Genomic DNA, 23,936 nt, shown 5'->3' with positions numbered 1-23,936 from the left:
TAGAACGCGCAAGCAATTCAATCTACCATAGAAAACAAATGACCTAGCAGGCCTGCGAGGTCCCAGGTATGCGTTCTATGGTTAAGTAAATCGATATATTACACTCTAGTGGATAAAAAAAATCCCTTTGTGGCCGCCATTTATTTCCTACATTAATGGTTAGCCATGATTTTTGTTCTTTTTTCCTATGGGTCTAAAACTGTACAATCAGGTAGTTGATAACTTCCTGTCTGTTCCGCCTTGCGATGATCTCTGCTGGCTCAGGTGGCGACTCTCCTGCTTCTTTTCACCTCACGTCTACAGAGCAGTTCCTTCGCTTCCGGTCTACTCTGTTGGAGTTTCACTGCTGACGTCATGCTGAATGACAGCTGGCTACCCCGGGAATCCGGCATGATGTTGGCAGAGATGCCTCCTCAATAGAGCAGAGAGGAAATTACATCACCGGGGGCAACTGAATCACCAGTGAGAGCAATTTGTGACCACCTCCTTTGAGCTGGAGAGATTGTTGTTGTGAGGAATAAAGAGGTAGTTAGGAAATACCACCTCGTAAGTCATTAGCCCATAAGAAAATATATCCAAAGTACTAGATAACTCCTTTAAATAATCAGCCACATGAGCAATTAAATTAGTTTAGAGATCGGTTGTCTTTAAAAATGGTTATCTACTAGCAAAATTGCTTTACCAAGACAATGGAAGACCTAGACATGGTTCTCTTTAAAATTGGTAAATGAAATAGTTAAAATAAAATGTGCCGCCATAAGGAACTCTCATATGGCAAGGCGAGAACAGCTCAGTCATATGGAATCCAATAGACCATGTCGTATCCACATTGGTATCGGAAGAACCATACAAATATTTGGGACCTTGCCCGCTTTGGTTCTATAACCCCAATACTACAAATCTCATTCTATGTGTTAGATTTTTGTGAAAGTCTCCATTACTAGTGGACAAAACTTGTCTTTCCTATTAGATTAAATAATTCAGATAATATGTATTAGAGTGGAAAAAAGAGAAAATGATCAAACTCGGTGGCAGAATTCATCCACCTACATAATATATATGAGAGAATATAGCAGATGTTCAGGCAAATAGCTTCAATCTCCAAGAATTAACCCATGCGTGAATTTCATATATAGCCAGGCCAACAATTCGGCTCTCTTTCCATCTCCGATAAGATATTCACAGAGGTTTACATGTGATGTATTGTGTTAAAAAAAAGCATGAAATGTGCTAAAAATACTATTATTAACCTTATAACAGCTTGGATGATAGCACTAAACATGCGCCACTAAACTGTGAAATAGTGTTTCCATTGAGTGGAGAAAAATCATTTGGTGCAATTTCATCCCGGAATGGGAAAATGATATTTCTGAGGTCCACAGAAATCCTTGAATATTTTTATTTAATGATTATTTGCTTTATCCTTTACGAAAATAAAATATTTTACGAGGGAATTCACCTTCTTAAGACAATTTCTTCAGTATGTTTTATACTTCGTTAAAGAAATAAGGACTAAAATATAGAAAATATATTTTTTCATGTTTGTTGACTATGTTTTAAGGGCATGGACCTTGGATTGTATTAATTCACAGGAGCATATTTATCAATGCTGTCTCATAAAGTACAAAATGTAACTAGATGGTGTTAAGATGTCGCACATTTACCATAGTGGTTGATGCTGTTTAAAGAGGACCAACCAGCAGGATTTTCATATATAAACTAAAGCCAATGCTATACTGGCGCTATCATGCTGATTCTATACATACCTTTAGTTGTGATGTCGGATGTATACTTTCTAAAATATACGCAAGTAAAGTTTGTAAAATTTACTGTTACTTGATGAGAGGCACAACGGAATATCTAATAGGTGGGTGGGGTTTTGCTACTTATTCCCACCCCTCTCTTCCTGCCTTTCCTTCCTCCCCTTGTCTCTGTTATTGCAGAACGAGGAAGAAGGGTTGAAGGACAAAGGGAGGAAGGAAAGGCAGACAGGAGCGGGAAAAACTAGAAAAACCCAACCCACCTATTAGATATTCTGTAGCTGCTATCAATCAAGTAACAGTGTATTTCACAAACTTTATTTGCCTGTATTTCAGAAAGTATACATCCGATCTCACAACTAAAGTTATGTTTAGAATCAACATCCTAGTGCCAGTATAGCATTGCCTTTAGTTTATATAAGAAAATCATGGTGCTCAGTGCTCTTTAATAAATCTAAGACATCATTGTCTAGTGTAAAAATACCCCATCCACAATACATTGGCCGCCATACACAGCAACACTCGTCTTGGCCAAGTATTCCTCTGTCCTCTATAAGAGAGCTGCGCACAGGTTCTTCTGTTGTATCTTTTCAAGAACAAAAAGATCGGCTGTCCAAAATGCAACATGTCGGATCCTTCCTTTCCCTGACATCATCTGTCATGCAAAGGTCAGAAGGTGTCCATATACATTAGTCTGTCGGGCAAGCCTGCCGATATCTGCGGATTTGGCCAACGTTACTCTAATATGTATAGTAGCCTTTTGAGATGAATTTAAAGGGGTTGTCCACTACTTTTACATTGCTGACCTATCTTTAGGATAGGTTATCAGTGTCTGATCAGCCAGGGGTCAACAACCTGCACCCCCGCTAACCAGCTACTCTCTGTCCTGGTGGCGATAGCAGGCAGCCAGAAATGCTCAGCTCTGCCACTGCTTCGTCTTCTGATAGTGGTTGTGGCCGGTTGCTGCACATCCACCTCCCATTCAGATCAATAGGAGGCAGATATGCAGTAAATATCGGCGGCCACTATCAGAAGATGGAGCAGCGCCGAAGCTGAGCAATTCCAGCTGTCTGCCGCCGCCGCCAGGACTGTGTTCGGCAGGGGTGTGAGGTTTTGGACGATCAAACATTGATGACCTATCCTAACGCTAGACCATCAATGTAAAAGTAGTGGACAACCTCTTAATCAAGACTGGTGCAAAGTAAAAAGTGGAATAAGTTCCAACAATAAGAAATCAGGTTCTTTCATTTTCCATAAACCCTGTGAAATGTCAAAGATCATATCAAATTAGTTGCTGTGGGCAAATAATTTCATTTTTAATTTTCATCAATTTTGATGAAGTTCCACTTAAGCATAAATCACTTTTGTGCAAGACCTTTCCACTAACTCCCAACTCTCTTCAAGCAAAGCCAGAACCCCTTGTTGGACAAGACACATAAAGGTGATAAATTATCAAGGGTTGATCAATAGTTTTCAAAATCTCAATAAATTTTGTCACATGCCAATTGTATATAAAAAAAAAATTGCAACCTTTTAAAAAATGGGCATGGTTAGCTAAGGAAACAAGGTTTAAGACCTATTTATGGTTGATTAAAGCTTTGCTTGCCTCCGTGATCACCAGATCTCACACACTGGGACTTTTTCTGTGGGGCTACATCAAGAACTCTCTCCTACTCCGGCCAAACGATATGAAGAACCTGGGACAACTCATCACTGAGTTGTCTCAGGTTGACAACTCACCACTCAACACATGGTCAAACAGTCCATGTCCGAGGATATGCTGGGACATGTCTGGATAGAACCAGCTCCTAGACATCTACTGTGTGGCCAATGGAAATCATTGAACATTTGTAATGGAGAGATATAATGTGGATAGACTGTGTGTCTTCTCATGCCAATACAGTTATGTTACGTTCTCTTGGTTATGAACACTAAGGTTAAAATTTTGCAAGATTCTTCTTGCATTGCCCTGTATGTATTCACTTCAGCCACATAACATGCTTCACTAAGAACCTGGAAGGGTCCATATATTTGGATAATTGTCAACTATTTTGGACCCTTGATTGTCACCATAGGTGGAGAGTCAATAGGTGGGTCTGTACCACTTTGACACCTATCATTTCTTATTTAACCCCATTGGCCAAACAAATTAGAGAAGAATTGATTGAACCTACCTCTCACTGTGAGCAACGCTGAAGCCTCCACTTTACCAACCCGGTTCTCCGAAATGCAAGTGTACGTTCCTTCATCAATACCGCCAGCTTTCTTAATCCGCAAAGTGTAATCATCCTTGATGTCATATCTATATTTCAAAGTGTGAAAAATAAAATGGAAATCTTAATGTAATAACGGATGTTTCTCACGACACGCAAACCTTTACCTTACAACATATAGATTCATCACAGATGTACCTGTTGGCGCCGTTCATCGTAGGCTTTAATAATTTCACGCTAACATAAATCTCAATGACAGTTTTATGACTCTATGCATTAGTTAAAAACTTTGAGGCAATAAAATTAGTACTGCCATGTGCTCCCGGTATTAGGGGCATTATTAATAATATCACTTTGTTCTTTGCAATATGGCAACATGACAAATGAATGCGATCAGTCCTCGATATGACACGTCGCGTGCGCTCCCTGACACTGTAAGCATTACATTGTTATGCTTTTGTGGCTTTCCAATCTATTTAATCATCACTATACTTTGATAAAACCTTTTAGTCCCTTTGGAGAATAAGAACGCATTAGTTTTACCTCGCTTGATGGAGCTTCGGGTATAATCAACATAATTCAAATGATCTAAGGCTTGTAAAGGCAACTGACAGGGACTACAAATCCCAGCATAAAAACAAAGTGTATCAACCAAAGTGTGCAAGAGTTATTTCTTACATGGTATATATATCACATTATTTAAAGGGGTGGTTCACTGCTCTGCATTAGTGGCCATATCTCTGTAAAACTGATAGGGAAGTCTTTTTCTAAATACCTTCTTCAGTCAATTCAGCCTCTGAGTGGCGCTATTGCCATCCGTTCATCCCCATTACGCCCCCCCCCTGGGTTCAGTGACCACTGGGATCTGGTGGTCACGTCAACTTCCTGTTAACCCGATATCACCGAGGCCGGCCCCAGTCTCTCTGAATGACTGGACTGTGAGCGTAGTTAAACCGCTCATCACAGCCCAACATCACTCCTGCTTGTGGCACTGTGCAGTGAAGGAGAGCAAGCACGAGATGCTGCGCTGTGACACTGGGCTGTGACAAGCGGTGAAACGCCACTCACAGCCCAGTCACTCAGGAAGACTGGGGCCGAGCTCGGTGATGTCGGGTCAACTGGAACTTGAAGTGACATCATCGGATCCCAGAGGTCATGGAGCCCGGGGTTCACTTCATGGGGATGAGCAGACCTCAATAGCGTAGCGCAGAGGCAGAATTGGCAGAACAAGGTATTTAGAAAAAGCCTTCCCTATCAGTTTTATAGAGGCGTGGTCACTATTGCAGAGTAGTGAACCACCCCTTTAAGACAATTTTTCCTTTTTGTTCCTTAGACATATATGCTTGCACCATTTAAAGGGTTCTTCCTAGCTTATAAAAATTGATTGCAAATCACTAGGTTAGTCCACCGCTTTATGATCAGTGGAGGTCAACTACCTGGCTTTTATAGTCAATAAACAGTACATCCATCCCAGTGACATCCAAAAAACTTTATTCAAACGTCCATGTAAAAGGTAAATCCATAAAATATCATGAAACCTGATGCATTTCTCGCTCCTGTGGCACCATTAGTAAAAAGGTACTCTTATCTTTACTCTACACAGTGGCTCATAAAAAGTTCTTTAGAACAGATCAACCCTACACAGTAGACACTGATCGACCAGTCGGCCCAGGGAAAGCAGAACGGCCCATTCAAGAGAATTTGACAGATTGCATTCCTCTTCATGGCTTGGAGCATCGTTGTATAGAGAAAAATTAGTGGGGACCACCAATTTTGAAACATTTTGCTCCAAGGAACCAGGGTGGATAAAAATCTTGATTTTTTTAAAAAAATCAAAAAAATCAGATTTTTTTGATTTAAATCAGATTTTTTTGATTTAAATCATTTGATTTAAATCAGATTTTTTAATCAAGTTGTACACAAGCAAAACTTTGTCTTTTTGCAAATCTAATTGTTTTACACAAATAAAAATATTAAAACAGTTGATTATGAAACCTAATAATTTTTATTTGCACTATTAAACACTCAGAATTGAACTACAGAGAGTAAGTACTTTTTAACAATAGCCTATCTCTAACGTTTGAAGTAAGCAAACATCTTCAGTGAATACATCAGTCCTTTAAGCCTACTGTTTATTTAGGACTTTTAATAGGAAAACCAGTTGTCCTGCTTTAGCAGTTCCTAAGCGGTTTCGGACTGTTGTGTGCACAAAACCAAATGAAGAAAACAATCTCTCTACTCCTGCGGATGAAGCCGATGCAGTCAGTAGCTGAGTAGCTAGATTTATTATCTTTGCTGGAAGAACAAGTGAATGCGACTTCCACCAGTCCAGTGGTTTTAGTTCATTAACGACGTTATCTGCAAACATGTATTTTTGAAATGGTGCAGATTCACACTTCAATTTCAGCACAGTTGCCACAATGTCATGGTTAGTATTGGCGAGCCACTCCATTGCAGAGTTGATTTCCGTCTCAGATAATTTTTTCCCTCTGTAGATGGGATGCAAGATATTGGCTAAATAGTGTTCTTCTTTTAATGCTTGGTCCTTGCGGTGCTGTATTGCAACCTTTAGATTGTTTGAGAGGTTCAAGAGATCTAGAGAACCTTCTAAATCTTTCCAAACTTCTGTGGCATCAGCTATGGTTGCAGTATCTTTCTGCATTTTATCCAACACAATCGATATTGGCTTTAACCTTTCCAAAAAGTCCTCGGCATTTCTCTTCACACCAAGATTTAATACTTTGCTTCGTATATTAGCATCAATTTTATCCCGATGTGTTTCGCAAATGGACAGTAATTTTGACCAGTTGTTAATAAACAGTTCCAAGCAGTCAGCCAAGGTATTCCATCTAACATCTTGTGGTAGAACCAACTTCAGTCCTCCCATTTCCTTGTAGGTTGCATGTGCAAAATGATTATTGCGGAAATATTTAACAATTTCTACAACATGTTCCTTGACACCCAAAATATGCAGGTCTTTTGCCAAAAGATGCAACAAATGGGCAGAACAACCGTATGCAATGACATTTGTGTCATCCTGTGCCAGTTCCGCTCGCATTTTTGCCACATTGCTTGCGTTATCAGTAACTAAGCTCCTTACTTTACATCCAAACTGTTCTTGGCATTGGTGAATTGAGTTCTTAGCAATTTCAAGTAAATATTCAGCAGTATGTGAATTTCCAGATGTGTCGATTGTGTCTGTAAGGTAAGTTTCACCATCTTCTGTTGTGACACAAGTGCAAATTATGGGGTCGTTGTGGATGTTGCTCCAACCATCCAAGCTCATGTTAACAACCTTGTCTTTCAAATATTTTGTACAAACCGCTCTTTCTATGTCGTATACAGCCTGAAGATGTTTTCCTGAGATATCAAATCTACTTGGTGGTTTGTAGCCTGGTCTAATTCCTTCGATCATTTGTACAAACAATGGGTGCTCAACTAGTCGGAAAGAAGAATTGGTTGCAAATATGAATTTAGCAATTAATTCATCAAAATGTTCTTTCTGGCTCGTCGTAGTCTTTAAGATGAATTTTTCTACACTTTGTTGCACGCAAAGTTTTTTTTTGGGCTGCTTTGTTGAAGTTGTACCCAGATATTGATTGTCACGTGCAGCACAAGCCATATTTGACCCTGAAAGCACAGAAATTAAAAATATAAATCGACTGCGTATTTGAAGAAATATAACGAAAATATTGAAACAAACTTTTTGAACAATGTAATGGTCCTCGTCCTATAAGGGCTGTCTCAAAAGTTATGCTACTCAAGTTTTCCGGTGAGGTTGCTGTAATACTGGTAACTAATATCAGAGCCTCAGCAACTGAAAAAAATTATGTCACAAAAGTTTTAAAAATGTTTTTTTTTTAAAATGGTCAATTTGGCAGACTTCAAAAGTGAATTGCAGCCTACAATAAAAAAAAAAATAAGCGTATACACACTTTATTTTTACTTAAAGGACATGTGCAACTTTATTTTTTAAGGTGCAGCCAGTCACAGTGTGCACATGTCCTCCCCCCGCAGCTCTCTTACCTCCGATGTCAGCGCTACGGGGATCCGTGGCTTCGTTCTGCCCGTCCGCGAGCGCGCCTCCATTCATTTCAATGGAGCGTGCGGCCCGCTGACGTCACGCCGCTGGATCACTGCGAGTAGGCCGCAACCGGAGGACGGGAGGCGGACGGTCAAAACGAAGCCACGGATCTCAGTGCTGCGGGGATCGGAGGTAAGAGCGCTGCGGGGGGGGACATGTGCACCTTAAAAAAATAAAGGTGCACATGTCCTTTAGCGTTAATTTTCTGTGAAATATTGCCTTAACATAAATTTAAATTCTATACTCCAGAACTACCAGTGCTAGAAATTTTTCTTTTCATAGACTTTAACCATCCCAGTAAAATGTCTGTTAAAAAAAATAGGTTGTAAATTAATTGCCAGACTTACCACTAGTACTAGGCTCCTGGTGCATAAGAAGCTGTGGGGGTTCATTGACATTAGTTGTATCACTATCAACATCTTCATTTCCCTTCTGGTTGCAGTTGTCATAATGTGATTTCAAACGGCAAACAAGTCCTTGGATATCCTTTTGACAGTATTTGCACTTTGCTCTTGCACCTTTCTTTCCAAGATCTGCTGCTGGCATCTCAACAAAATGAACCCAAATAGGGTCTCTCTTACGACCTGCTGCCATGGCTCACACAGATCACTTATGAAGTTTGATTGTTACTACAGCCTGAGCCAAGCACTGCTGATGTTACTACAGCCTGAGCCAAGTACTGCTGACTATCCAACAAGTTTGGGCATGTCAACTGAATGCAGGGAAAAAGAAACTAAACCAAAACTGAAACCAAGCTAGAAGTGTGGAATTAAAGGGGCAGTATGAACAAAATGTGGAGGCTATTAATAGTTTATACAATTAAGACATGCTGCTTTTAAACACCTACCTATTGCCATATAGTAAAACAAAAAAGATTTTTACTTACTTTGGGGTCCCCCCCTCACCCTGGCGTTAGATCGTTGCCCCTAGTTTCGTCCGTGTAACTATGGGCGCACATGCACACTGCTCTCACTTCTCATTTTAATCGTGATTTATATTACAAAAAAACCTTTTGATTTAAATCAGTGATTTAAATCATGATTAAAATCATGATTTAAATCGATCCGATTTAAATAGAAAAAAATCTTTTGATTTAAATCGTGATTTAAATCATGATTTAAATCGGCGTGATTTAAATCAATCCACCCTGCAAGGAACCTTAAAGGTCTGACCTTTGATAAAGTGAAGGTCTATCCTGATGAAAAGTATGGGGTAAAGTAGAGTGTACATTTTCTTTATAGTTATGTTGACAAGTGAAATAGGTGATGATTGAATCCAGAAATTAGATCTCCAGAAATATGATAATTGTCTTCAGAAATAAACATGAAGATCTCAAGCATTAGGTTATTCCACCAAAGTGCAATATTTTTTACAAATTACTTAGTGGCATAAGTTGATATAAAAGCATCCTTGCAGAACTAATCAATTCGGATGTAAATGATAACATCTACAAGCTATTTTCAGAAATGTCTCTACATACAATGACAATTGAAATACTACATTGATTGGACAACATTGCGCTCACAAGGTTCATGGGCTTAATTCTGACCAAGAACACATTATAGAATCATAGAATGTTAGATTTGGAAGGGATGTCCAGGATCATCTGGTCCAACCTCTGGTTCACAGCAGGAGTCACTAAATCATGCCATACAGATGTCTGTACAGGCTCTTTTTGAAGGGGAACTCGCCATCTCTCGTGGCCACCTGTTCCACTTGTTGATTACCCTCTCTGTCAAAAAGTTTTATCTCATATCTAATCTGTGTCTCCTCCCCATCAGTTTCATTCCATTGCTTCTAGTCTTTCTTTGTGCAAATGAGAATAAGGCTGAGGCCACATGGGGATTTGTGCGAGTGCTTGCATGACACTCGGCACATGCTCACAGCACAGCGGGAGCCGAGTGTCATGCGACTGTGGTCCAATAGTGCGATCAGACCACAGTTGCGGATGGGGCGCTTCGCACTGTGGAGGGAAGGGCCAGCGCTGCGGAGGAGAGGGATTTATCTCCCTATCTTCTCTGTTGCCGTCTATTGCGATATTTGCACTGCTCTCGCATTACACCGATGTAAAGCGAGATCAGTGTGATGTTTCTCTCGCCCCATAGACTTGCATGGTTGCGAGTGGAACAGGATCGCATTCCACTCGCAGCATGCTGTGACTGTTTTCTCGTTCCACTTAGGGCTAAGAAAATAATTGCACATGGGAGCTGCCCCATAGAGTAATATTGGTCCAAGTGGAATGCAATTTTTTATCGCATTGTACTCGCACCATTTTTCTCACCGTGTGTCCTAGGCCTAAAGGGTGCTTTACACGCTGCGACATCACTTGCAATCTCGTTAGCGATGTGACACGCCAGATCGCAGATGCGATCTGCCGAGATCGCAACTAGGTCGTTTTTATAGCGCCGGTCACATGTGTGGCCTCAGCAGATCGCATCTGCGATCTGGCATGCCACATCGCTAACGAGATTGCAAGCGATGTTGCAGCGTGTAAAGCACCCTTAAGGATAAGCCCTCTACACTGTGACATCCATTCAGATATTTATAGACCGCTAATAAGTCTCCCCTCAGTCTTCTGTTTTGCAAGCTAAACATTCCCAAATCCTGTAACCGTTCCTCATAGGACATGTTTTGTAGACCGATCACCGTTCTGGTTTCTCTTGTCTTACCTTGGTCGAGTTTGTTGATTTCATTTGACATTGACAGTGTCAGAGCTGGTTTTATAGTAACTAGGGCACAGATAACTAAAATAATAGACCCCAAATTAGTTTGTTGTTTCTTTTACAAAATTCCAAAATAATGGGCTTAGGCAATGAAAAAATAAAAAGGAGATCTCGTTGAGTGAAGAAGTCAATGTAACATTCAGGTTCTTCTTGGTTGAGTCCTTTGGGACTTCTTAGAAAATCGTCCAGCTTGTCACTGCTCAAAACCAGCTAAAGCTAAGGGTTCATATGTGAAATCTCCAGACAACTTTATTTGTCAGCTTCATTGTTATGGGAACTTGTCTGAGATACAGAAATCAGATTGAAATATGATTTTATATGGTGCAAGGAATATCTGCAAACAAATAAATACCCATCTAAACATATTATTGCTGTGTGATATGCTATTTAGCATATATAGTAGAAACCCTGAATATATTATATGGGGTCAGACTGATCAGGGTCAATACTAATACTTGATCCTTACTGGAATTGTGTGATAACATTTATACAGCAAATAAACCCTAGCAAACACGTTAGGGGAAGAAGGCATCAACTATGGGATCAATTTGAGTCGCATAAATGTGAAACAGTAACTAATGCAAAGTTAGAAGTGAAATCTCTCCAATGTAACCGGGCAAAAATCCAATGCCACTGACCGGATAGCCTGTAATGTACGCAGCGAGGAGACAATAACATCCAGAGAAACTCCCGGGATCTCATTTACTTACTGTGGCCTCAGAAAGAAATGAGGAATAAATGAAGGTAAAGGCCTCCATCAGAGGTGGAAAGGCCAGAGCAATGCGATAGGATCATTCGCATAGGATCACAAGGCCGGGGCCAAGAGTCGGTCAAGGTAATGTCCTGTCTCAAGCAACAGCAAAAACCCTGCTCAGGAAAACAACAGGAACGACTGCCAAATATAAAATATGGCATCTAATATTAAAAGGCTAAACAAATAGCCGGGCTCGCCTCGAGAAGAGGTCTACTGAGGGAAGACATAATTGAGTTCTATGAGACCTGATTAAATATTAAATTTTACTGGGTTTCCTTTTATTTATAAGAAAATGGCACCTATCCAGTGATGGGAAGACAGGAGTATATTAATGGGCACAATAGCTACCTATCTATCTATCTATCCCTCTATCTATCTATCTATCTATCTATCTATATATCCATTATCTATCTATCTATCTATCGTGACAGTTCACTAACCTAATGTGATGGAGGTTACTCGCATGCATCACAAGGTAGCAACAGCAGCAAAGACCAGTTAGTTTATTAAAGGCTTCATAAACCGGCAGAGAGTAAAGAAACATTCAAATCAGTCTATAACTGCGGGAGTCCACCCATACAGGATTAGAGTTCCGCTCTCATTCAGCTACCGCCATCATAGAGCCATATGTCAAACAAACACACACCATTAAAAGACATGAGACACATCAAAAGGTATGTGTAAAGCCAGACAAATCCGTCTCTAGCTATCTGTAAACCTGGCCCTCAATGCCAGGTCCCAGAGAAAACCTCCAGATTTACATCACAGAGGACAACCAGCTCTGTGACAAATACCAGCCATTCACAATGTAGCTGGTCGCCATCTTACACTATCTAGCTATCCATCCATCCATCATCCATCCCTCTATCCATCCATTTATCTATCCCTCTATCTATCTATATATCTTTTTGTGACAGTTCACTCACTTAATGTAATGGGGGTTACTCACTTGCTGCACACGGTAGCATCAGGAACACTTCATAGTTAAAGTCCAGTTGGTTTATTAAAGGCTTCATAAACCGGCAGAGAGTAAGTATGTATAAAGCCAGACATGCCGATCTCTCTAACTATCTGTAAATCTGGCCCTGAATGTCTTAACAAATCTCATGGCACTACAGGTCCAAGAGAAAACCTTCAGATTTACATCACAGAGGACAACCACCTCTGTGACACATATTGGCCATTCACAATGTAGATGGTTGTCATCTTACACTATCCATCCATCTATCTATCTATCTATCTATCTATCTATCTATCTATCTATCCCTCTATCTATCTATCTATCCCTCTATCTATCTATCTATCTATCTATCTATCTATCTATCTATCTATCTATCTATCTATCTATCTATCTATCCCTCTATCTATCTATCTATCTATCTATCTATCTATCTATCTATCTATCTATCCCTCTATCTATCTATCTATCTATCTATCCCTCTATCTATCTATCCCTCTATCTATCTATCTATCTATCTATCCCTCTATCTATCTATCCCTCTATCTATCTATCTATCTATCTATCTATCTATCTATCTATCTATCTATCTATCTATCTATCTATCTATCTATCTATCCCTCTATCTATCTATCTATCTATCTATCCCTCTATCTATCTATCCCTCTATCTATCTATCTATCTATCTATCTATCTATCTATGTTTTAGTGACAGTTCACTCATTTAATGTGATGGGGGGTTATTCACTTGCTTCACAAGGTAGCAAGAAGAACACTTTACATTTCAAGTCCAGTTGGTTTATTAAAGGCTTCATGAACCAGCAGAGTGTGTATAAAGCCAAAAGCCCATCTTTCTAGCTATCTGTAAACCTGGCTCTCAATGTCTTAACCAGTATCGTGGCACTACAGCTCCCAGAGAAAGCCTTCAGATTTACATCACAGAGGACAACCCCCTCTGTGACACATGCTGGCCATTCACAATGTAGCCGGTTGCCATCTTACAATATCGATCTCTCTCTTTCTCTATCTATCTATCCCTCTATCTATCTATCTATCTATCTATCCCTCTATCTATCTATCTATCTCTCTCTTTCTCTATCTATCTATCTATCTATCTATCTATCTATCTATCTATCTATCTATCCCTCTATCTATCTATCTATCTATCCACCCATCTATCCATTTTTCTATCTATCTAGCCATCTTTCTTTCTCTTTCTTTCTTTCTCTTTCTCTCTCTATCTATCATCTATCCATCAATATCTCTCTATCATCTATCTATCTCTATCTATCCCTCTTCTAGCTAAAAACTATCGATAATCTATATATCTATATACTCTATACCTATCTATCCCACATCCAGCTATATATTGCACAGCTATCTATCTTGTATCTCTCTATTTAGCTATCAATATCTTTCTATCCATTATCCATGTATCTATCTATAATTATTTCCGTCCTCGGTGGCTAAGCATACAAGTATGACAGATGCTTAGATAACTAATGCACAATGACAATAGAATTATTCAGGCAAACGGAAGTTAATACCGTACCATTTACACATATTACATGAAAACTTCCCAGTGTGATATCAGGGTACTGGCAAAATATCTAAAACTATCCTTTGTATAAACTGCGAGCTGAGCGATAACTATAGACAATTCTAGAATGTAGCCACAAAGCACAATAAATAACACAAAGGTGCATAGAGCAGCAAACAATGGCCCTCTGTGTACAGTAGATGTGTTACAGGAGCATTACTGGTCGCTCCTTGGGTCTTATAATAGCATGAAAACTCTACCTTGTGTTATCGGAAAGTGTCTCAATGCTGCTTTTGTTTAAGGGTTTAAGGTTCTCAGTCTTGTGTTCAAAGGTGCTTGTAAAACCTTTCAGAATCGCCATATTATTATGCCAGGCGGCTGAAGCCTAAGAAAGCTGAATAACTAGATATGCAAGGGGAAAGGCTCAGGTTCATTCTTAATTAGAAGCAGAAAAGATGACAAACAGTAGTAAGAAGTCAACAGTAACACGAATGGGGGATATTTGGATTGAGAAATCTGGCAATCATTGGGTCCGAATGAATACACTCATTGTTGTTTCTTGTGATTAATGGCAGTTGTACAATAGAAAGCAGGCGTCCTTCTCCACGCACGTTCACCCCCTACCCCTATATTCCTATATGAAACACGGATGAAATATTTAACCCATTTAGATTTGGCCCCTGGATAACATGCCCCATCATCACCGTACCAGGATTTGACTGTTACCAGCTGTGAAAAAGTCATATAAAAAAAAATAGAAAATTGGAGGGAAAAAAAGTAAAAATAAGAAAGTAAATCACAGAAAAGCTATAACCATCTGTTCCTACAAAGGTAAAAAAAAAATGTAAGAAATTTCTACAGCTGATGTAGAATATGTTCTTCTGAGCCTTGAGGAAGATGACACAGATTATGTTGTGCTTTGATTTATTTTTGTCTTTTTTTTCTACCTAATTAGTTGTCAAAAATGTCTTACATTTCTTTTATATTTTTCTAGACTCTCAGAATAACATGACGTTTCCTTTCCAAAGGTACATGTGGCGATTTAAAGGGGATATACAAAAATGGATTTATAATAAAGGGGTTGTTGCAGATTCCATCTTCAGAAGCACATCGGAGAGATGTGGTGCCGGGGGTGCAAGACGCTCTCGATGAGCGACAGTTCTGCTCAGCAGCATGGTTACACCACTCGGGTGAGTATGTCCACCCATATCCTATCCACCGCTATTAACCTGAGAACAGCGGCAGCTATAGGAATAGAAGTGGTGTTTAGGTATAGTAAAGTAGCCATGCACTATGCAATGAAACCACCTATAGCGCCACTTGGTGGAAAACAACTGAGTTAGCATTTTTATCTCGAAAATGGAACGAGATAGAGAAAAAAAGTGAATCAAAAAATTGTAGGGTATCATCAATTCAATACGAATCGACAACTGTGTTCCATCCCCTGGTCGTCCCTACAGTCTTCTGTCCCCTCTCCTACCTCCCCACTCGGTTGCTTCCTCTGGTACTGACCTCGGCCTGACCTTGACACCGCTTCTGCTCTTTTCTCTGGTCCTCCTTCTGCCCGTACCGTGCTTGACCCGGCTCGCCTGACTATTCCTCGCACGCCCCGCAGCTCTGCTCCCCAGCTGTGCTGTGAGGCAGTGTACGAGAACACTGTGTATTTACTTCCTGATTCTCGTTGCTCCGTTTAGTGTCTTCTGCTTTAGAGCCCCGGCTTCCCCTGGTAGCAGCTTGACACTTGTAGTGTCTAGCATCACAGGAATATTATAAAGTTTTTTATATTTGTTTGTACTATTAACTTATGCAAAGTTTAATGAAAAGACAGTTGATCATATAATGAGTATACAGTAAGGTCCTCCAAGTGGTGGCTGCAGATAGCCCGAATTTTACAATTTTTATCTTTGTGCAATTGATTGGAACTCTCTACCAAACACAGCTCAAACTTAAAGATGTATTAAGAGCTCTAAAGTGAGATACATCATCTAGATGCTGTAGCAGAATCTGCCTTTCTCTATACCTATGTCTGTCTGGTCTCTAATTGTGTTGTCGTTTCTGCACTAATTTAGTTTGCAGTTCAGCTTTCTTCGATCAAGATGCAGTTGAATGTTTTTCTCTAGAGGAGCATGAAGCCTACTTTCCCTATAAGTTATAGTACAAAGGTTTTTTACTTTATTTGTGCTATTAACTTATGCAAAGTTTAATGAAAAGACAGTGATCATTTAATGAATATAATGTAAGCTCCCCTCGAATTTTATCATTTTAATACTTGTGCGACTGATTGGAACTCTCTACCAAACACAACTCAAACTTAAAGATCTACTAAGAACTTAAGTGCCACAGAATGTTGGAGCTAAAAACAATATGATAGCAGCTACAGAATATCTAATAGGTGGGTTGGGTTTTGCTAGTCATCCCCACCCCTGTCTGTCTACCAGTCCTTCCTCCTCCTGTTTCTATTAATACAAGGGGAGGAGATAGGGAGGAAGCACAAAGGGAGGAAGGACAGGCAGCAGACAGGGGCGGGAATATCTATCAAAACCAGACCCACCTATTAGGTATTCTGTAGCCGCTATCAATCAAATAACAGTGCGCTTCACAAACTTTACTAGCCCATATTTCAGAAACTATACATCTGATTCTCACAACTAAAGGGTACTTTACACGCTGCGACATCGCTATCGAAATATCGTTGGGGTCACGTCACTAGTGACGCACATCTGGCACCGGTAGCGACATCGCAACGTGTAAATCCTATGTGCGACAATGAACGAGCACAGAAGCGATAAAAATCGCTGATCTGTGTAACGTCGTTCATTTCCATAATGTCGCTACATCAGGAGATACAATATTGTTCCTCGTTCCTGCGGTGTCACACATCGCTGTGTGTGAAGCCGCAGGAACGACAAACATCTCCTTACCTGCCTTCACCGTCAATGCGGAAGAAAGGAGGTGGGCGGGATGTTATGTCCCGCTCATCTCCGCCCCTCCGCTTCTATTGGTCGGCCGCTTAGTGACGTCGCGTTGACGTCACTGTGACGCCGAACGCACCTCCCCCTTGAAGGAGGGATTGTTCACAGCAACGTCACCGACCAGGTATGTGCGTGTGAAGCTGCCGTAGCGATTAAGTTCGCTACGGCAACAATCACAAGCTATCGCATGTACGATGGGGCGGGTGCTATCGCGCTGGACATCTCTAGCAAATGCTAGCGATGTCGCAATGTGTAAAGTACCCTTAAAGGTATGTATAGAATCAGCATGATAGCACCAGTATAGCACTGACTTTAGTTTATGTAGGAAAATCCATGTGTTGGTCCTCTTTAACATATATCTGCCTAGAGGAAATTGTATCCATTCTTACAGAACTCCACTAGAAGTATCATAATGAACATAATCTATGTTGGACAATTCATAATTGAAGAATAATGAAAATATTATAAAACGTTTGTTTGTTTCTCTTTATTACATTCCTTTCATTACAGAGTTTAGTAGAAAAAAAATGAGGGTGGAAGTTTGGAATCCAATTCAACTGGAAAACAAATATAATTTTATGTCTTAACTTTAGCTGTATTTGAGCGGTTGCTTTCCCCCTGCGGTCCGCGGATACATCCAGCATTTGTAGCTCTGTAAAAGACTCCTGTTTTATTGATGCTAACAATCTTAATTTCCTTTAACATTTTGTCACTAGAGACTTGGTTCAAGAACCGGTCAAAGTAGTGTACCCGCGGCAAATCCCCACACTGAGGCTGTACAGCAATATCTATCGGCACCTTTATCAGTACTTTCTACTAAATTGACACATGTAATACTATTTCTAATATTATTGTTTTACATTTTTATTATGTTTCGTTTTATATTTAGTGTGTATGTGGGCAAAAAGTTTGTTCATAAACGCCGAACATGTCCATAAAGCTCTATTATCACAAAAGGGCCAAAGGCGTGTTTTTTTGGTTTCCTTCGGGCTATAATACATCAATATGCTGGTATAAAAATCATGAAATACCGGTAGCATAGTAAACCTAGCTATAGTACATCTTGCAAAAACAAAAGGTATCACAGTATATTATATGTCAGAGGAAGCCAATAAATGTATACATTATGAGCTAGTCAATAGCTTTTATGATGTAAAAAAGATGCATACAGAGAGCAAAGTATCAGCCATCACTCATAGTCATCACCCATAATGGCATCAGAATAAAGGGAATCAGCTCTGTAGTGAAATCAGAACAGACTCTCACGTGTGAGACATGTAATGACAGACAGTCTGCTCTGCTCATTGAGTTTTGTCCCATTACAAACACTTCTAGCAGATCTCCTCACAGATGTCAGCTCAATTACAAATACTTCTAGCAGCTTTCCTCGCAGAGCTGTTAGCTTAGCTTTATTGCCTATTCTCACACAATAGCTGTGTGAGATGAAAGCTAAAGAAGAGTCTGTAATCACACATGTGGCTCTTTTATACTTTGTAAGCACATACAGCCCTGGCAGTCAGATCAGGAGAGCAGACTGTCAGTTATTACATGTCTCACACTGGTAACATTTCTCATTTAAAATATGCTATCTAGGCTGATTCTCAGTGAGGGCTATGTCCAGTTCATAGATCTTAACAGCTTATTTACATATTAAGAAAAACATTGATTTCTCTGGAATAAGACATTGCATCATAGATATCAAGGTATCATTTTATTCAGCCTCCTATGACCTACATGCCTGTATAGATGGCTTTAGAAGGTTGATTATATTGACAGATGCCCTTCAATGTATACATCATAAAAAATGATTGAAAAGCTAATGATCCGTACATTAAACAAATGCTATTCTAGTCTATGGATGATGGCTGCATCTGTCACAGCATAATTGTAATGCACATGATGTGAATAAGGTATTAGGGGTTCAGATCAGCTTCTGACATTCCACTATTATCTTTAAAGGGTACAGCTGAATCTAAACTCTTACAGAGGTCCTATCACTTGCCATAAATTTATAATTCTTTATTGGTGTAAATGCCGTTGCTATTGTAGCACCCCAGGGCTATGGGGTACTCGGTTCCGGGCTGCATATTTACGAGGACAGTTCACTGGGTGGCGGTTGCCCGGTTCGGTGACCCTGGGGGCCGTTTGAAGGGGGTTATGTACAGGAGAATATTTATAAAGTTTGTATCGTGACGCCACTTGCGGGTTTCGGTTATGGGGATGGAACCGCCGCTGCAGAGTTTCTCACTGCCGGGGCTGATGTTAGTGGCAGTCTGCATGTTGGACACTCCGCAAGTAGGGCCTGGGCCCCAGGGCGTAGAAGATGGAGTTAGGTGTGGAAAGAAGGTAGGCCACACAAGAGATTGCTGTGAAAATGGGTCTTTTACTCACTGCAGTTGAATGGCTGGTACCCGGAGAAAGGCTGGTCCTGACCGCTGGTCCCCTTAGACCCAGTGCCGGTTTGGTGACCTGGTGGCTTCTTTCCCCTGCACCTTTCTCAAGTTGCTGGGTCCCCATGGTTTGGAGCATCTGGGGGTCCTCTCCTTGTAGTCTCTCAGGCTTTAGTCCGTACGGCAGGCAGTGTGAACCCTGTGGGGTGTTCTGTTCCAGTCCCTGGCTCTCCTGTTACTGGTGCCCCCAGACTTTACAGTCAGTGAGATCCTGGATGGTCCCCTCACTATGCAGATTTTATCAGGTCTGCCTGGAGCGTTTGCCTGACCTAGGGCTCTGTACCCCATCGGTGCTATGGTTCCGGGAGTATTCCACCGTACTCCACCGACAACCACACGCCTGGGCCCTCAGGTCACCGTTACACACTCCCGTCACCACAGTCACGTCTGTCTCTTCTCACTTCCACTTCCTGACTGTCTGACCCCTCCCACCTGGTTGTTGTCTAGTGGACTGGATCGGCTCGACCCCTAGGTGGCTATCCATTGGGTCCAATTCTAGTCTGTCACCAGTCCTTGGGGAAAAACAGGGATTAAAATATGTTTTGCTGTTACCGGCACCGGTCTTCCAGGTCCCTGGGGGTAGGCTCTGCATCTATGACAGGATGCAGTACCCTGTAGTTCCTGATGGATTCAGGGGCACTACGCGATGCTGATTCTTTCTCTGTTTTCCTTTTGTTTCTGCACCTTTGCTTTCTTGAGATATGGCCTCCTCTTCCCTTTAGGTAAATGTTGTTTTCTTTAGCCAAATGGGCGTGTTCTTTGTTTTCTTGAGTACCACTCCCAGTTGGCTAAAGAGACTGGAATTACATAAAGTGAAGAAGATGAGAAATGGAGAGAAGTAAGGGCAACAGAAAAATATTATCAGATTCCGAAAAAGGGATATGTACAATAATCATAAACAATACAAGACACAGACTGGTACAGGAGGAGAGAGGACCCTGCCCATGAGGGCTCACAGTCTACAGGGGATGGGTGAGGACACGGTAGGTGAGGGAGGGTGGAGATAGTCATGTGAGGATTGAGGGTTACTGCAGGTTGTAGGCTTGTTGGAAGAGGTGGGTCTTCGGGTTATTTTTGAAGCTTTTAAGAGAGGTGAGAGTCTGATACGCTAGGTTAGAGATATCCAGAATATGAGGGAAGCACGGGAGAAATCTTGCTTGTGATTGTGGGGAGAGGAGATGTGAGGGGAATAGAGAAGGAGATCTCGTGAGGATCGGAGGTTACATGCAGGTAAGTACCGGGAGACTAGGTCACAGATGTATGGAGGAGACAGATTGTGAGTGGCTTTGTATGTCATGGTTAAGGTTTTGAACTAGAGTCGTTGGGCAATGGGAAGCCAGTGAAAGGATTGGCAGAGAGGAGAGGTTGATGAGTAGTGTTGGACAGGTGGATTAGTCAGGCAGCATAGTGTAGAACAGATTGTAGGGGTGCAAGACTGTTAGAAGGAAGGCCACAGAGCAGGAGGTTCCAGTAGTTCAGGTGGGAGATATTAAGGGCGTGCACTAGTGATTTTGTAGCTTCATGGGAAAGGAATATATGGATCCAGGAAATATTTTTGAGTTGGAGGTGGCAGGAGGTGAAGAAGGTTTGGATGTGTGACTTGATGGAGAGAGCAGAATCAAGAGTCACCCCAGGCAGAAGAATTGTTCCTCTTTGTGTAAAAACACAAAACAATAAGTGGCAGGCTATCTTAAACATTAATATCATATAGATGCCTTAGTCTAAAATTAATCTTTCTGGTGAATCCTCTCTATATTTTGATATAGCTGAAAAGCCTGATATAGTAATTTGCCACTTTGGGAAGTAAAATATATATTACATGAGAATGTATACTATGAAATTACATTACACATCAGTAGTAAAGCACAGTGCCCGATTTACTAGATTTCTTTAACCTCATTCTGTAAAAAGCAGCAGATCAGCTCCGTACATTTATTTTAAGAAATTTAATTTAGGCTTTCCATTCCCCCGGACTGAAGTGCGGGGCACCAGCCAAGCTTCCCTGGTCGATTTGGCATTTCCTGTTCCTAAGCGCTGTCCTCTTATAATCATTAAATGTCTATTAGTGTTTCAGAAAAGTAAAGTCTGAAATTTTATTGCACAGTTACAAAAAAAACTAAAAAATAAAAAAAAAGACTGCTAAAGTCTGGGCAACAACATTTAGTCAAAGTACATTTTTCGCCAAGAAAAGAACAGATCTTCCCCGGCGGTGATGAAAAGCTATTGGAACGGCAGCTCTCTTCTGTGCAGGAGGTTAGAATAGTTATTACACTGTCATAAATTTCCCCTTGTAATTGAAAATCTCTTCACCGAGCGAAGAGAAGAATTTCTGTTTTACATACTTTGTAATTACAGCATGCAGCTGCCCTCTAAGATGTGTCATTTTCCTAAACCCCATGCTTGGCCTACATTTAAGGGCATCCATTCATTAGAAACCATATAATGGATGACCTCTTCTAGGAACACACTGCAGACAAAAAAGAATCCGGCCATTTATCCTTTTTTTTGTAGAATATATAGAGTTTATAATTTTTTATGTAAAATATATAGAGTTTGATGACTGAAACCGCTTAGAAGACACCAGCTCTTTGAGGACACCACCCATTATCAAGACCAGACAACAATAAGACAGAATTTTAGATCCACCATGTATTATGTATAAAAATCATCATATCTTTAGAGAAGACCCCACCCTTAGAAGACCACTTCTAAATTGTGATGTCTCAACGTGATTTTCTTTGTAAGTTATAAGGAACCTGGTATGAGAAACCTACTCCCATGCTCATGTAGGCAATTACATGGTAATAGAAATCGTGTTAGCCTCTAAACCAGTGTTCCCAAACTCCAGTCCTTGAAAGCCACTAACAGTGCATGTTTTCAGGATTTCCTTAGCATTACACAGCTGATACTTTAATCACCTGCACAGATAATGATTCCACCACCAGGGCAATGATAATAAAATCCTGAAACATGCACTGTTGGTGGCTCTTGAGGACTGGAGTTGGGGAACCCTGCTCTAAACAAAGAGTTTCATACAGCAAGACTGACGTTGATCTCACGAGTCTTAATGAGAGAATGTAATCTAGTCAGACGGACAAGTGGAGTGCACCTCTGTGAGTGCCTTGATACTAATCTTACTTAGCCCCTTAACTGGCAGTTGCCACTCCTCCATCCTTCAAAAACAACGTGAGAATACCATAAATCACATAATTTTAGCATAGCTTTGGGCTGCACCAAAATTATGTGACTTTCAAAGATTTTGCACCAGAATACCACAGAAAAGCTTTGATGTTTTGGGCTCTATAGGTTATGTGATTTTGCCATAGTTTTAATTTGAAAATTTGCCACTGTGTGAGTGTAAACCCAAGATATATGGGTGTTAACGCAAGTTATCTTGCAATAAACCCAAGTCATCTTGGAGGTAGAGCATCCTGGCCAAGTCATTCCCTTCAATCGATCACTCCAACCGGTTGACATCAGGCAGCTGATACTCATGTAGGTAAGGGATCTGAATGTCATGCGAAGAGAGCTGAGGTGTATACACCTGAGTCTCACCAAGCTTACAAAATATCTGTATTGCCGTCAATCAGCTGTGGAGCAATCAATCAAAAGGAATTGAGATGTTTTCAAAAGATGAATCAGTGACTCAACAGGGATGCTGCCCAAGGGAACCTGTCAGGTGCAATATGCACCCAGAACCATGAGTAGTTCTGGGTGCATATTACTAATCCCTGCCTAATCATCCCTGTATCTAGTAGCCTAGATAAAGAGATCTTTCGAAAAAGTATTTCTAAAGATCCTTTATAATATGCTAATGAGGCCAGTGACCACTAGAAAGGTTGTGATTTCACTTGGTTAGTCGGCCCTCTTAGCATGTAAGCAACATGTCAAGAAGGCCGACTAGCAAGGGGAAGTAACACCCTTGTGACTTGTTGCTGGCCTCGTTAGCATATCATAAATGATCTCTAGAAATATCTTTTCTAAAGATTTCTTTATCTATTCTACTATATACAGGGACAGTTAGGCAGGAATTAGAAAAATGCACCCAGAACTGCTCGTGGTTCTTGGTGCACATTGCACCTGACAGGTTCACTTTAAGGTCATGGTGTTACACGTACGGAGACAAGTTTTAATTTAAAACTATGCTAAAACCACAAAATGTATAGTTGATCTGCCAACACAATTGTTTTTACCGTGTTCTTACCTGCAGGAACATATTGCCAGGGTAATAGGCTATTTTCTGACACCAGACTCGTTTTACCTAGTAGATTACATGTAAGGAGTCAAAATCATTGACATTACCCTAGGCAAAAAATCGTGCCAATTTTAATGAAGTATTTCCTGTGAATTTCCATGAGGAAAACAGATATTATGTAGTATACAAAAGACACTAAAATTCATCTGACTCAGTAGGGGCAATGCTTTGCTCAGAACATCAGACCGATATTGATGATGCGTCATCACGTGAAGCCTGAAATTGGC

General features: G+C 40.6%; 1 protein-coding gene across 7 annotated transcripts in view; it reads right to left on the bottom strand.

Moving 5' to 3' along the window:
- Positions 1–23,936, bottom strand: part of ROBO2 (roundabout guidance receptor 2) — a 1,624,265-nt gene that overhangs the window by 187,276 nt on the left and 1,413,053 nt on the right. For all 7 annotated transcript variants that reach the window (XM_075335083.1, XM_075335084.1, XM_075335077.1 and 4 more), the window contains exon 6: positions 3,935–4,062. In XM_075335083.1, the coding sequence (XP_075191198.1) occupies positions 3,935–4,062 (128 nt within the window). The remainder of the gene's footprint in view (positions 1–3,934; positions 4,063–23,936) is intronic.

The sequence above is a fragment of the Anomaloglossus baeobatrachus genome, chromosome 2 (assembly GCF_048569485.1).
Source record: "Anomaloglossus baeobatrachus isolate aAnoBae1 chromosome 2, aAnoBae1.hap1, whole genome shotgun sequence".
NCBI classification, from domain to species: domain Eukaryota; kingdom Metazoa; phylum Chordata; class Amphibia; order Anura; family Aromobatidae; genus Anomaloglossus; species Anomaloglossus baeobatrachus.
The sequence above is the reverse complement of the archived record's forward strand: the minus strand, read 5'-3'. Positions and strand labels throughout refer to the sequence as shown.